At 29.6% G+C, this 14,542-nt stretch overlaps 2 protein-coding genes across 5 annotated transcripts in view; one reads left to right on the forward strand and one right to left on the reverse strand.

Moving 5' to 3' along the window:
- Positions 1-2,181: 2,181 nt before the first annotated feature.
- LOC140667416 (uncharacterized) lies at positions 2,182-5,783 on the reverse strand. Of its 2 annotated transcripts, none has more exons than XM_072895339.1 (8): positions 5,476-5,783; positions 4,791-4,895; positions 4,621-4,686; positions 4,417-4,532; positions 3,984-4,262; positions 3,663-3,870; positions 3,364-3,584; positions 2,182-3,293 (listed from the first exon to the last, which is right to left on the reverse strand). In XM_072895339.1, exons 1-8 carry the CDS (start codon positions 5,563-5,565, stop codon positions 2,282-2,284), a joined length of 2,097 nt encoding a protein of 698 aa, XP_072751440.1. In that variant the 5' UTR covers positions 5,566-5,783; the 3' UTR covers positions 2,182-2,281. The 2 variants fall into 2 exon arrangements, with proteins under 2 accessions (XP_072751440.1, XP_072751441.1); XM_072895340.1 differs by having other exon boundaries at positions 5,196-5,783.
- Positions 5,784-5,879: 96 nt separating this feature from the next.
- Positions 5,880-14,542, forward strand: part of Ssp3 (short spindle 3) — a 45,870-nt gene continuing 37,207 nt past the window's right edge. For all 3 annotated transcript variants that reach the window (XM_072895335.1, XM_072895338.1, XM_072895336.1), the window contains exons 1-10: positions 5,880-6,153; positions 6,293-6,512; positions 6,820-8,120; positions 8,399-9,138; positions 9,211-9,691; positions 10,412-10,594; positions 10,682-10,933; positions 11,012-11,458; positions 11,544-11,653; positions 11,734-11,857. In XM_072895335.1, coding sequence (XP_072751436.1) covers positions 6,142-6,153; positions 6,293-6,512; positions 6,820-8,120; positions 8,399-9,138; positions 9,211-9,691; positions 10,412-10,594; positions 10,682-10,933; positions 11,012-11,458; positions 11,544-11,653; positions 11,734-11,857 — 3,870 coding nt within the window. In that variant the 5' untranslated portion in view covers positions 5,880-6,141. The remainder of the gene's footprint in view (positions 6,154-6,292; positions 6,513-6,819; positions 8,121-8,398; positions 9,139-9,210; positions 9,692-10,411; positions 10,595-10,681; positions 10,934-11,011; positions 11,459-11,543; positions 11,654-11,733; positions 11,858-14,542) is intronic.

Consider the following 14,542-nt stretch of genomic DNA (forward strand, 5'->3'; position numbering starts at 1 on the left):
AAAAATTGTTCATAGGTTATTCTACTTTTTAATTACTTTAACTATAACTTATTATACAACTTGTTATACTATATTATTATTTTATTAGTATTACTTTATATTATCACAACAATAGTATTTACAAATAGTATTTACTGAGCAGGTATGTCACCGAATGGATTATAGTTAACGTCAGTATTTAATCACTGATAGAATCTTATTAACACGTTATTGAATAGTCGGTTAACTAACATTAATTGGTTAAAGTTTGATATAGGGTGGATAAATAACGAAAGTTATTAATTAATAAAAAATGATGTTATTCTTACATTCGTTGACGACATTGTTGGTAACATTACATCGAAAACTTAAAATAATTAACTATTGATGTCAAATATTAACTATTAATACATTACTACCTTGGATATTATCCCACATATATACACACATTTTCTAAAAGTATCCGCCATAAATGAGAATAATTATACTTTAACTACAAGCAGAATTTTTTACTTTTAATATATCAGGCAAAGAATTAAGAATCAAACAAACGTTCTATTCTTAAATAGTCCTTGTATTTTATTGTGTTCTAATGATACATGTTCAGAATAAAAATATAACTTTGATTATGCAAATACATTTTTATTTTACACTTGTGTAATTATAAATAATAAATCTTAATGAGTTAAAGTTTATTTAAAGCAGTTAATAATCTTTTGAGCACATAAAATTTCTTTCTTCTTTAGGAAAATATTGTAATTGCAAAAAATATTTGAAATAAGAATCCACTAGATTGTTTTATAAATTTGATATTACATGTATAAGTTAAAAATTAATAAGGCTCTTTGTAATACGGACTTCTCTGTCCTAGCAGTATGAGTGTTACATCCATGCAGCAGCCAGCAATAAGTAGCTGTGAGAATTTTTCTTGGTCTATCTCCTAATATATATATATATATGACGATTTTTCTATATAATACTCTAAACCTGAAAAAATTTTGGCATGAAAATGCAGTCGATATAATAATGTTCGATTTATGAACTTGCATTACTTGCTGTCACTTCCTTAATTAAGATGTTATAATTTATATGTGATAATTTTGTTTCAAGATTTACAACAATGTATCTAGTATCCAGGTATTGCTGTCATACGCAATAGTTAATAAATACAACATTTATGATTTTAGCAGAAGAAAAGTGTAATATAATTTTTGCATATAAGAAAAATATAAAAATATATGATAAAGAGAGAAAAGTTTATCGTAAATAAATATATATTTGAAAATGTAATATGTTCTTTATTCTTAATGCTTGATATATGTATATGTATAAGCAATTTCACTAGATATTTCAAACAAATTATATATGAATTTTGTAAACATTTCTTTGTTACATATATACATATCTGGCAGCAATAATTTCACAATTGATAGGAAAACATTAGTAATAAGTAATTAGTAAAAGTACTGTCTGTCCGAAAAAAGGAGATTGATTTTCTGTGTACACGTGACGCTCTTTGTCTGACTATATGAAATCTTGTATCACTTTTCAGAAGCACGCGTATTATTTTTTTCAAGCGTTAGTAGCCACTATTTTTTAACAGTTTGCATAAATACTTACGAAAATTGTTGGCAACATGTTTCTGAATTTAATTTTACTTTATAATTACGTCGCAAAATCTTAAGACTTTCTTTACATATAAAATTTATTTTTTATGATGTAAGAAATTTATTTTGTAATATAACATTTTTTTAAATCTCTATTTCTCGCACAAAAACGCGAGTGTTTTATGTAATCGGCATAACAGATTGCACATGATGCCAATAATGTTGGGGCTGCGTTCCGATACTTATAGTACTAAAAATTTAGTGTATACGATGTAAATTATAGATTTTCAGTATTGGCACTAAATATCGAATCGCAGCCTTGATATCTTACACTTTACATCTTATATTTACACAACGAAATACATATTTAAAAAATTAATATTGCTCCAATTATAATTAATTTCTGCAATCTTGTTCGGTAAATAAAACTCTTTATTATTAAAATAGGAGGAAGGGTATATTTCTATTTGGCAAATTGATTAGTTTGACAATTTTGTAAATATTTATTTAAATATATAAAAACTATATACTCTTATCTATTTTACAAAATTGAAAGTTAAGATAGATTTAAATATATATAATTTTTCATATAATTAACATATTTATTATACCTACTATTATTTCATTCATGATTTATAAAATAATGTGCATCAAGAATTATTCAGTCGTTATTATCATATTTATCGCTTTATTAGTTAAGAATTTTTCTCTTCGTTATCATCACTTATGTTATCACTCGAATTATCTATGATTTCATCCTCAGAATTTTCACCACTTCCTACAAATGTCTCCTCCTGAAGAAAAGCGGGTGGTAGTTTTTTAACAAATTGTGTAGCTTGTGTTTCAAGAAGAATTTGAGGTAAAAACGTAAGAGATTCCCTATTTTCTGTGTTGCATGCTTCTATGGATGGTATATTAAAATTACTTTTATGTTCTAACATTCTTACGGACTCATTTTCTTCATCTGAGTCATCAATCTTTTCTTGAATAGAGAAATCACAATTTTTAATCTTACAAGTGGGAGGAATTATTTTTTTATATCTCAAATTAATGTCACTTGATGGACTTGACCATATGTAGTAAGGAGGTATCGGTGGTGGAATAGGTATACATTTATAATCCTTATTGTCTCCAGTATTCGATGCAGAGCCGTTTGATATATTTTTGTATATACGTTGTAGGGCCTTCGATTCTCGTTCGGACATAGATTTATGCTTATCAATTAGAGCTTCTTTTAGTTCGCTCATAAAATTCTTTACCAAAAGTTTATCCAGTTTTCGCTGTTCCAATGAATATTCATCTGTTTCTTCATGCAAAGGTTCTAGATAGTCATCTTTTATATATTCCTCAAACACTTCATCGAGAATCTCCGGATCTGAATCGATTATTACAGACAAATTGGATTTCTCATCTATTGCACTATCCTTAGTTACAGATTGATCGTCGTCCTTTGGTTTACGGAAGGATGATCTTGCCATTAATAAAACAACAAATTCCGTCAAACTTTTAGCTATATCAATCTCTTTGAATGCTCTATCCAACTTTTGCATCAGTATCTTAGTTGTTTCATTATCAATGCTAATTTCCTGATTAATGCAGTCATCAACATCTTTAAATACTGAAAACACTTGATTATAGGCAGACTGTAACTTATATGATGCCAAATCTAATTGAACAGTTGGATCTTGCCATTTAACCTTCTGTGCCCTGACAAAAAATTAATATAATATGTTGTTCATCATAATAAATATAAACATAAGTATGCATTTCTACTTACTTATGTCGGACTGGTTCCACTTTACAATTATGATAAGCATTAATAATTTCTGACAATTTGATTTTATGTACTGTCAATTCCTTAATTAAGGTGTGAATTATAAGTACTAATTTTGTTTCAGGAATCATATGACAACAATGTATCCAAGTATTACTGTCATATGCAATAGCTAATAAATACAACATTTCTGATTGTACCAGAAGAAAGGTGTGATACAATTTCTGCAAGAAAAATATATGATAAAAAAGAAAAAGTTTATCTTAAATACAAATATATATTTGAAAATTCGTCCTGTTTACTTTTAGTGCTTGATAGTCGATTTCGCCAGATATTTCAAACGAATTATATTCGAATTTTGTAAACAATTCTTCGTTACATACATCTGATGGCAATAATTTTGCAATTGATTGAGAACATTGGTAATACACGCATGAAATATTTCCCATAAATTCGACTAAAGTCTCTGATAAATGTTGCAGATTCTGCAACTTTTCTCCAATGAAATGACTAATAAAAATAAAGAGAAAGAGAATAATAATAATGTTTTCTTTAGATTTTAATATTGTGTATCTAAAATATCGATATTTTTAAACATTTTGACAATTTGTGTAAATACTTACGAAAATTGTTGATAACATGTATCAGAATTCATTTTTATTTTACAATTACGTCGTAAAATCTGAAGACTTTCTTTACACATAACAAGAAGTTCATTTTGTAATGATATGATGTTTTTTAAATCTCTATTTGCACAAAATCGTGAGTGTTTTATATAACCAGCATAACAGATTGCAGATGATGCAATAAATAATGTCGGTAACACCTTAAATTTACACAATGAGATACATGTTGAAGAGATTAATACTACTCCAGTCACAATTAATTCCTGCAGCCTTATTCTGCAAACAATAATTCTATTGTTAATCTATTGTTCCATTGCTACAATTCTAGAGATTTAATCTTTATATGCAAGATACTTTAATTTTTTTTATACAAACCAAAAAAAAACATTACATAAATACAAAAATACTTTATACAAAAGGTAATAATTACGTTTCAGAATTGTCATTGCACTTGCTTACAAAATTGTTAATTGCAGAAAAATGATCGTTCAATAAAGCTTCTGCATTTAAAATGGCATTCAATTGCTTTTCAGAAATGCTCTTCTCCTGTAAAAGGTAAATTGTGCAATAAAATTATATGGAATGCAAATTGTATAACTATGTTATTTGGTTGCTATCAAAAAGAAAACAATACCTGTATTATCCAGGAAGAAAAAGAAAATAACTGTTTATAAATCTTCTGTATAATATTTCTAATATTCTGGAAAAATCAAAATTATATATCTTTAACATTAGTGTAAAAAAATACTTTTTTTTAGCAAAAGTATGAATCCATGCATTACAGAGAAGATATAAAAAAGTTACAATATTTGAATATTGCTTTTGTTCCAACAATGTTGTCTTAGGCATAGATACACTTTCAAAATCTGTGTAACCCAATTTTGACAGATGTTCATGAAGAGCACTACCCTGTAAAATTAATATTAAGTTTTTTGACAAATACCATTATATCACTTGTTATTTTTAGTCCTAAATAATTGTTTTTGCTTGTAGAATGCAAAGTATTGTAGATTTAAATCAATTAAGAAACCATATTGTCAGACTAGAGAAAATAAATAACATAATGTCTGTATTAATTTATTTTCAATATTTTTTTTTTTATTTTAATCTAAAAAAATAGTGAAGAATGTCTATATAAATATAACCTCATTATTTTGTTTAGACAAGGTGGTTTCTTTAAAGATACATATTTTCGTGAAATTCTCATACTTGGATCACGACATTCTCGTCTTCCTCATCCAAGTTATTTACTTCCATTATTATTATTTAAATATATCACGTATAATATTTGAGTAATATACACATCATATCACACAAGAAGATATCTTGCAAAACATGACATAAAGTCAAGAAGACAAAAATATAGATTTATTAATCGTAAAAGCTCTTCAATTTCAAATGGAAAAAATCATTAAAATTCATAGTGCAACGTTTTTCATGATTTCATTGTTTCTAATTATTAGAAAATCACTCTACAAGTATACTATACCCATTCATTATATGTGTATAGTGTGTACATGTTACTACACCCTACACCCACGCCTTCCCTTTCTCTCCCACTCTGACGTTTGTCGCGCATGCGCGAAAAATCCAATTTGAAGAACAACACTGGTTTCAATGCAGCCAATATAGACCAACAAAGAGCCAGGAAACTCGTGTGTTTATTTTTGTCTGACGTATATAATTACGCGTAAAATGTTATGTATTGTTCCTCAAATGTCATTCATGAAATGTAATTGTGCAAGGAATTGGCGATCATCATTTTGCGCTTTTTCATAATTTATCAGGTAAAAAATCACAAATATATATGTATATATACAGACGGATAAGTCGCGTGTAATACGCGTGTAAACGTAGCCATAAGTCGTATGTTTGACAAGACACAGTGGCGAGTGACGAGTAGTTGACGAGTGTCTCATTTGTTAGAGAAGACAGCGTGGGAGATTGTAAATATTGTTTTACGTGATATATCTTGTCGACGTGTCGGTCGTACACCTTGTTTACTTGAAACATTTGTATATATATTTCTATAGTTACAACGATATAACCTAGGCAAGAGCCGATCAACACGAGATGACATTATCGTAGGTCATGTCATTAGGATGCTACTGCACAATGATAATCCTCTGTTATAGCACGTGTATGGTTGTCTATTATGGTCTTTTATGTATATTATATATGTTTATCATGTTTTTTTTTTTTAGTATATTTTGCATCATGTTTTATTTCTTAAATTTTAATAAATTTATCTTTGATAAATAATATTTTTTCAATTTGTTCATTTTGTCTCTTTCATCTCATTTTAGACATCTAAAATGGCAGACGTCAGGTTACTCATCCAGGAAGAAGGTCGTGCAGCCAGGAACTTGGTAGCTTTTAATGTACCTGTCGGTACAAATAATATAGAGAAAATTACAAAGAAGCCACCTAGTGTGCCAAGACAGATTCAGTCAAGTACAACAAAGCGATCCATGAAACCAGCTACGAGAGTGAGATCTGCTTCTACAGGTCGTGATAAGAAATCTGGTAAGATTGCCTTTTCTTTTGTAAAAAAAAAAAAAAAAAAAAGCAGCACTCTGTGAAGATATTTTAAAAGATATTAATATTTTATGACATAAAATAAAATTTAAACACTTTATTTTGATATTAAACAATTTCTTTCCATTTATGTAGTTTTTCAAATTAGAATAGCTTAAATAAGTCATTAAGAGAAATTAACAGATTTTTATAGATTTTTAAATACTTTATATTGTTTGTAATTATGCTAAAATGTTTTCTATAAGATTGTTTAATAAAATTATTCAACTCTTAATAATGTGTACTGTTTGTATAGAATTACAGGCACGATATTGGGCATTTCTATTTGGAAATTTACAAAGAGCAGTTGATGGTATTTATCAAACGTGTGAAGAAGATGAAAATATTTCTGAATGTAAAGAAGTTATTTTAGTGCTAGAAAATTATACCCGAGACTTTCATAACTTGATAGAATGGTTTAAAGTTAAGTGGGCTTATGAAAATTCGTCACCACCGTTAAGACGAACTCCTTTGGCTTGGGAAGTTAGAAAAACCTCTCCTTGTCGTATATGGAATTCTACGATAATTCCAAAATGTACCAGTCCCTTGCAAAGAGCAAGTCCAACAGAGTTTATTTGCAGGAGTCCAGTCGATCAAACGATATGTGAAAATAAAATTTCTATCGTAACGGATAATAAAGTTAATCATGTGAAAGAAGAATTTGTCCACAAATTATTGAAAGATAATAAAAACAATGTTTGTAAAAATTGTTCTGATATTAAAGAGAAACGAAAAAATGGAGTAGATAAGATCGGGAATCAAATAGCGAATAAAGAAAAATCTCCATCGACGAAAGCACTGAAAGTATTTGTGAAACAACCTGTGCAATCAAGAGCCAATAGTTTTGCAGATCGCAAAACATTAAATGAAGGTGCAACGTGTGATTCTAAAAATAAGATAGATGTTAAAAATGTTTCTAAACAAACAAAGGACTGTTTGCACAGTAATATTGTAAAGCTAGCCGATTCTAATTTATCTACGGAAAAACGAGAACCATGTAAAAGTGATAAGAATATTCAACAGACTTCATGTAGTAATTGTGAAGTTATGCAAAAAGAAAGTAATGGTGTAAATATTAGAGACAGTAAGGCAGATGGGAAAAACACAGATAGCAAATTATCATGTAATAAAAGTAACGTTGCATTGGGAAAGCATGAAATTAATGCCAAAGTTAAGAAAGACAGTATTAAAATACGTGAAAACAATCACATTAATACTGAAAAGATAAATATGAAGACATCCCTTGCACAAAATACTTCAGAAAAAATTAATCAAGTTAATTGTCAAATAAATAAACATCCTCTTGAAATTGCTGATAAATCGAATAATAAGGATATCCGAAATACACCATCTGGCCCTGTAGTCCACGCAACTAAACCTGCTTACTCAACTGTGTCACAAACAAAATCTAAAGTACAATTATCATCTTCAAGCGAAACTCCAAAGTTTATTAGAAGTAAGACTTGTTTAAGTGACAAGAATTTACATGCTGCAAATAAAACAAGGCCTGGAACGTCTGTTATTGTGAGAGGACGATTTCAAACTCCTGAAAACAAGGTATCTTATTATATTTAAATTTCATATATTCTATATAACAATGATTTTATACAAAAATAAAATTAAATGTATAAACTTGTCGATTGTCTTATGAGACTTTTTAGTTTGTTCATAAATTTATTAATAATGTATTTATATATATATATATATATATATATATATATATATATATATATATGGTAGGATTTTTATCAATATTGTATAACATTTATATTTTGGTCACAAAATATATGTAGATTTTAGTTTAAATTAATACAAAGTAATACATTTTTTTTCAGTTATCTGAACAAAATACCTTAAAAAAAGATCAAAATAGAGACATGAATGGATCAGTAGAAGTTTTAACCAAACAAACAGCACCTCCAAAGACAAAAGATGAAAATGATGGTTGGCAAACAGTTAGGAATCGTTGTAGAAGAGGAAGCACTCATAACTTAAATATGTCTACGCGGTTTCACAAACCAAGCACTGCTTTATCCTTGCCAGCTTTGTCAATAGAAAGTCCATCAGAGAAGATAAAGAAGACGAGTTACACTCCTGATGGAAACAAGCAAAGGAAAAAATGCATTGTAGGAAAAACTGGCAAGAACATGAATAATGAAGTTGAAAAGGTGAAGGGAGAATTCATAACGTCCACAATTAAGAGTAATCTCGAAGATACGTTGAAGAAAAATACTTTAAATTTGTGCGACAATTCAACGTCGGTGATTGCAGCTATTTTTAAGAATGATGCAGAGTTACTCGAGAAACGCATACAACAGTTTATGGCTGCTCAAGCAGAAAGAGAAAGAATTATTTTAGAAGAAGAAAGGAAGACGGAAGAAGCAGATTCTCAGCGGTCCCAGCAACTGTCGGACGAAGAGGCATCTTTGAAACGACAAATTTTGGAATTAGAATCTACTGAGATCGACATTGACACGGAAACGGACGAGACGGATGGCGAAATGGTTCTTGAAATGGAAGATGAGCCTACGGAGTCGCTTAATAACGTCACTGATGATATTAGTTTAGAGGATAGGTACGTATAAACTATGCGTATTTATATGTCTTGATAATAATTTTTTTTTTATTGATAAAATTAATATTGTAGATATGAAAATATGTTGGAGGGAATGACTTCGGCGGAACGAATTGATACTCTGGCACAATTGCGTGCATTTGTAGCTCGCCATCCGGGACGTGCTTTAGAATTGCATCAGAAACTTTCGTCTCCGTCACGGAAAAGATCGCTTCCCGAAACATTAAGAAGATATCAAGCGAAGCAAGATTGCGCGCAACACAAACGTCAAAAGCTACTAATGGAAAAATCGCAACGATTACGAGAGTTATTAAACAAAGTGGAAGACGTCAAAAGCGCAAAAAATCAATTAATAGAAGACAAACGGATCAGAATGGAATTGAGACTTAAAAGGGCGGAGGAAAATAGAACGCAACATTTGTTAGAAATAGTGAGAAAAGCACACGATGAGGACTCAAAATTGAAGGAAATAGCTTTTATCAATGAACTTGAAGCGCAGAATAAGAGGCATGATTTTATGGCATTGTGCCAAGAACAGGAAGAAAGATTACAGGTGCATATTTTTGGACAAAAAGATATATAAGTTTTCAATAATTTTCTTTAAATACAGGGTAGTGCCATTTTAATCAATCTACTAAAACATTTTTTAAACAAAAGTTATCACTCGAAGGGAAAAAGATAGGGAGGATACTAATTTGATCTTGGATGTATCTCAAAGTTATATATAATTATCCTAATTTTTTCCATGGAACCACTAATTTTGTATATAAATCATTTCCTTCCAATACTCTGCATAAAAAGTTATAAAGGTCTAATGGCTAAAAATTTAATAATTTACAAAATATTTCATACTTCAATTCGATATATTTTTATATAAATTATTAAATAAAATATTCAATTTTTGGCTATCATGTCTTTATAACTTTTTACACAGAATATTATGAGGAATTGATTTATATAAAAAATTATGGCGGTTTCATTTAAAAAAACAAAGTTGACCTTTGTAATAATTATACCCAAAATTGAAAGGATATAATAATACGAATATATAATTATATGAACTAATACTCCTTTTTTCTCCTCTTTAAGCCAAACAACTTTTGTCTAAAAATTTTTTGTCTTGGGATTTTGAGATATATGGATTGATTAAAATGGACCTTTTATGTAAAACATGTACATATTAACAAATATTACCATTAATACATTTCATTGCTATTGAATATACATATTATATTAATATCGTTATTTTTAATAACTCTGACCTGTTATATAGGGAATTCAAGAAGAACGTCAACGTCGACAAGAGGAAAAAGCCGCTAAAGAAGCCGCGGCTGAAGAACGTCGAAGAGCTTTGGAAGCGGAACGGCAGCTAAGGATACAAAAAATGAAACAAGCGCGACGAGAACGCGAGGAGAGAGTTGGCAAAATGCAGCTTGAAAGGGAAAAAGAACGACAAGTAAATAAATCGCTATTATGTTTATATCTTGTCACATAATTTTTTTTCATCTAATGATTCTCTAATCTTATTTTTAACTTTATCAAGGAATTAGCGAGGGAGAAGGCACGGGATCGTGAAGAACGCTTATCGGCACTTCACGCGGCTCAACTAGCTAATCAGGAAGAGCTGCAGAAGAAGATCGCGCAGAAACAGCAGGAGTCCGCTAGACGACATGTGGAGAATATCGAGCACATTCGACAACGTGCTGTGGAATCCTCAATCTTGAGATCGGAAGAAGTGCCACCAACTCTTAAATCTTATCCCGCTCAGAAACAGTGTTCCTTATGTGGCACGATTGTAAGTTTTTATATAATGTATATAATGTACCTTTTTTTCTTTCAACAAATATATATTACATTTATATACCTTTTACAGATACCTAACGAAGTACACCTTTTGAGCCACCTGAAAGGAAAGATGCATCTCGAAGCGGTACGGAATGCTCATGACAACCGCGAGCCATCGCGAGACGAGCTCCAACGTTTTAATATCGCACAAATACGGGATGTTCCAGTCACTGTGGTCAGTAATAACAACGCAAACAGCAGCAAGGCCGCGAAAGAAAAGCAGAAAGCGCTAAAGCGCCGGTGTAGGAAGATAAAGCAACGTATGAGTTTACGCGGGCAAGAGTGGGAGGACAAGTGCAAGAATGAAAGTAATCAGAATTTGTCGGTTGAGTCGACCAACAAAGTCAAATTTCGACGCAATTTAAAAGAGTTAGATAGATTGTATAATAATCATTCCAAATCTGCATGGTCGACCATAGCACTCGCTGCCTTGGAGCGTTGCTTGGGTGAAATTGTTCGAGCCTTCTCCAAATCCGTAAGTTCTACAGAGAAGAGACTATGTGCCTTCTTCGAGATTACTCTACATCATGTATTCTATTTATCTTGTTATTCTGTTTCAGTGTCCATTTGATCAAGATGCTTTCAGATGCTTGAATGGATTTGACACTTTAACAAACTTATTGAATCTAGGCTTAAATACACAAAATACGTCATACAATTTGCCAAATAAGTAAGTAATAACTCTAAATGTAATAGAATCTTTTCAATTAATATTACAAAAGATTACATTTTCTACTTTTTAAATTATAGAGCACTTACATCATTGTGTCGAGTCTATAAAGCGAGCATCAGTGGAAATATCGAGAATATGGAAGTGATTTTATTAAGCAACAAAATTCTCGTTATTTTGGATCTACTTTTACAACGTCTAGAGGTAAGTTTGCGTTTATTCTATCTCCGATAGCGTTAGTTTCTCTCGCTTCCTTATAGAATTATCTTTTTTAGAGGATATAATAAATTATTAAATGTGAATTAATATAAAAAATTCAATTAGTAAGGTATATCGTAATTATTAGATGTTTTTTAATAAGCGGATTTTTTGACTAATTTAAAGACGATTTTTCTTTAGCGAAAATATCGAGGGAGAGGTCATTATTTTTTGTAAACTTCTAATTTTTGCCATTATATATGTTTATAAGCTTTAAATTTTATTAAATTCCAACCTGAAATTAACTAAAGAATGTAATTATGTTAATCTTTTAACTCTACAAAGTTTAGTTTGCAAAAAAATCATTTTCAATTGCTTATAATTCGAAAATTATTGACGCCTCAACATTTTCGCTCAAGAAAAATCATCTTTAAATTGATCAGAGAATTCGTCAGAGATATAAAAAAATATCTAATCACGATTAATTTATTTACTAGGTAATCGATATCTTTTGTATAATTAACGCATAAATTATGCTTTGATAAATTTAATTGTATATTTAACTTTTCAACTTTTATTTTTCTATAATTCGCTATATATATTTTATTATAATTATTTTATTATAATACGCAAGTATAAAATTTGAATCAAAATTCTTTTAATCCAATACGTGCTGCCACCTGAGGAGAAACTAACCAACTATTTCAAATAGAAATCTCATAATAATTCGGTTGAATGCACCAGTGCGTTAGTTCTAAAGTGCTCTTTACTCGAAACAATCTTTTAGAAAGACTTTAACAACAGAATTGATATTCAGGTAATTTTTTAAGAAATTTCTAGCGAAAAGATTAGTTTTTAATTGCAACTGAATCAACATCCGCGATTTTTATTGTATATAATTCTGTATTACATGACTATGACCGGTCTTATACTTGAGATCATCTTAAGTCTGCTTTTAAATCGTCTATTAATACTCCGTTCGGCCAATCAATTGGCCGAATAAAATCTTAAGACCTTACTTAAGATGATTTTAAATATAAGAACGGCCTATGTTTGGATTGTGGATATTATTATCGCGATAATAATCCTCGTCTTTTACTTCCCATCAATGTCGAAGTATTGATAAATTTCGATTATAATTATAAATTAAGCTTCAGAGGTCAGAATCAGATAGATAACAATGTTTTATCTCGCGTTTAATTTTTCAAAGAAACTTTTATAAAATGACAGTAATTTTGACATGTGAATGTGAAATTATTCGAGATTATTATAGTTACAATCAGATTATTGATCGCACTTATTTGTCTCATGCGAATGAAGACAATTTTTTTCCCTAAATATGGTGCTCCTTGAATTTTTATTCTTCAAGGTCTTTCACTCTACTAATTAACAAGCTAAAGATATATTATTCTAAAAACCCAAATTGATATTTTTTTTTTATCTAATTTAAATATTTAATTTAAACAAAAAAGAGAAACGGCGTTATTTTTTACGTAATCATTTTAATTCTTAAAAACTGCTATTACAGGGATAAAAAAATATCGTTCTCTGTTAAAATTTCGGGAAATTGCGCGGTAAAATTGTACAACGATATTTGTCGAACGCGCATAAAAACGTATTACCGTCTAAAAAAGAAAAAAATGATATAATGGTAGATAGGCATGCAGATTACAGCTTGTTTTATGTCCCTTTTTTCTTTTTATCTCGCTTCGACAATGTGGCAGGGGAACGACGTTGGTAAAGACGACGTGCCCCTGTCATCCTGTCTATTCTGTCCAACTTGTCAAAATAAGGATTAAGACTCTTTGGGATCCACGATTTTACATCGCAGTCGCCTTTAGACTCGTTTCGAGAGTCGTGCGATAGACATGCATCGCTTATTCGTGCAGAGTAAATAAAGAACGATATGTACTAATTTCGGAGTTGAAGGCTTGAAGTAAAAGGGAGAATATAAACGTGAATCCTATCTGCAATAATAATTGTAGTATTCAAACAATATAGTGTTTATATATTAGTGATAAATATATTCATACTGTTTACAGACAATTGCAAAAGTGCTGCTTACATTGTTGAGAATAACAATTTCAGTAAATTAATTCACACAGATAACATACATTTATTTATTAATATTTATTATAGATATATTAATGAAGTTATATTGTAGATATATTTATTATATAGATCTATTTGTTTATAGATTAAATTATAGATAATATTAATTAGTGTACGCTGAGAAAAGATGTGTCTTACACTTTGATTACATTATTTTTTTAATTTTAGCTAATTTTTTTATCACAACTTAAGTCTGACATTTACTATTGGAATAATATAAATTTAAAAAAATATATGTTGCTCTTTTCGATATTTCGTGTTTATTTATTATTTTTATTGAATTCGCAGTTCAATTAGTCACAAATATTTCATCATGATTTTCGGTGCGCGGTTAGCAAAACAAAAGAGTTCGGTTTAATTCGATTTACACGCGTTGTCATTTTACATATATACAGCAACGAACAAATAACGAATGCAATTAGTTAAAAAGACATCAAAAATATGATTAATGCGCCTGGCTTGTTTTTACATTTCTGGCTATACATCTTGGATAAATAATTTCGTTCACACACACACACACACACACACACATATTTATATATATGTATATATATAAAACAAGCGTATACGATATCTTTA

The sequence above is a fragment of the Anoplolepis gracilipes genome, chromosome 7 (assembly GCF_047496725.1).
Source record: "Anoplolepis gracilipes chromosome 7, ASM4749672v1, whole genome shotgun sequence".
Taxonomy (NCBI): domain Eukaryota; kingdom Metazoa; phylum Arthropoda; class Insecta; order Hymenoptera; family Formicidae; genus Anoplolepis; species Anoplolepis gracilipes.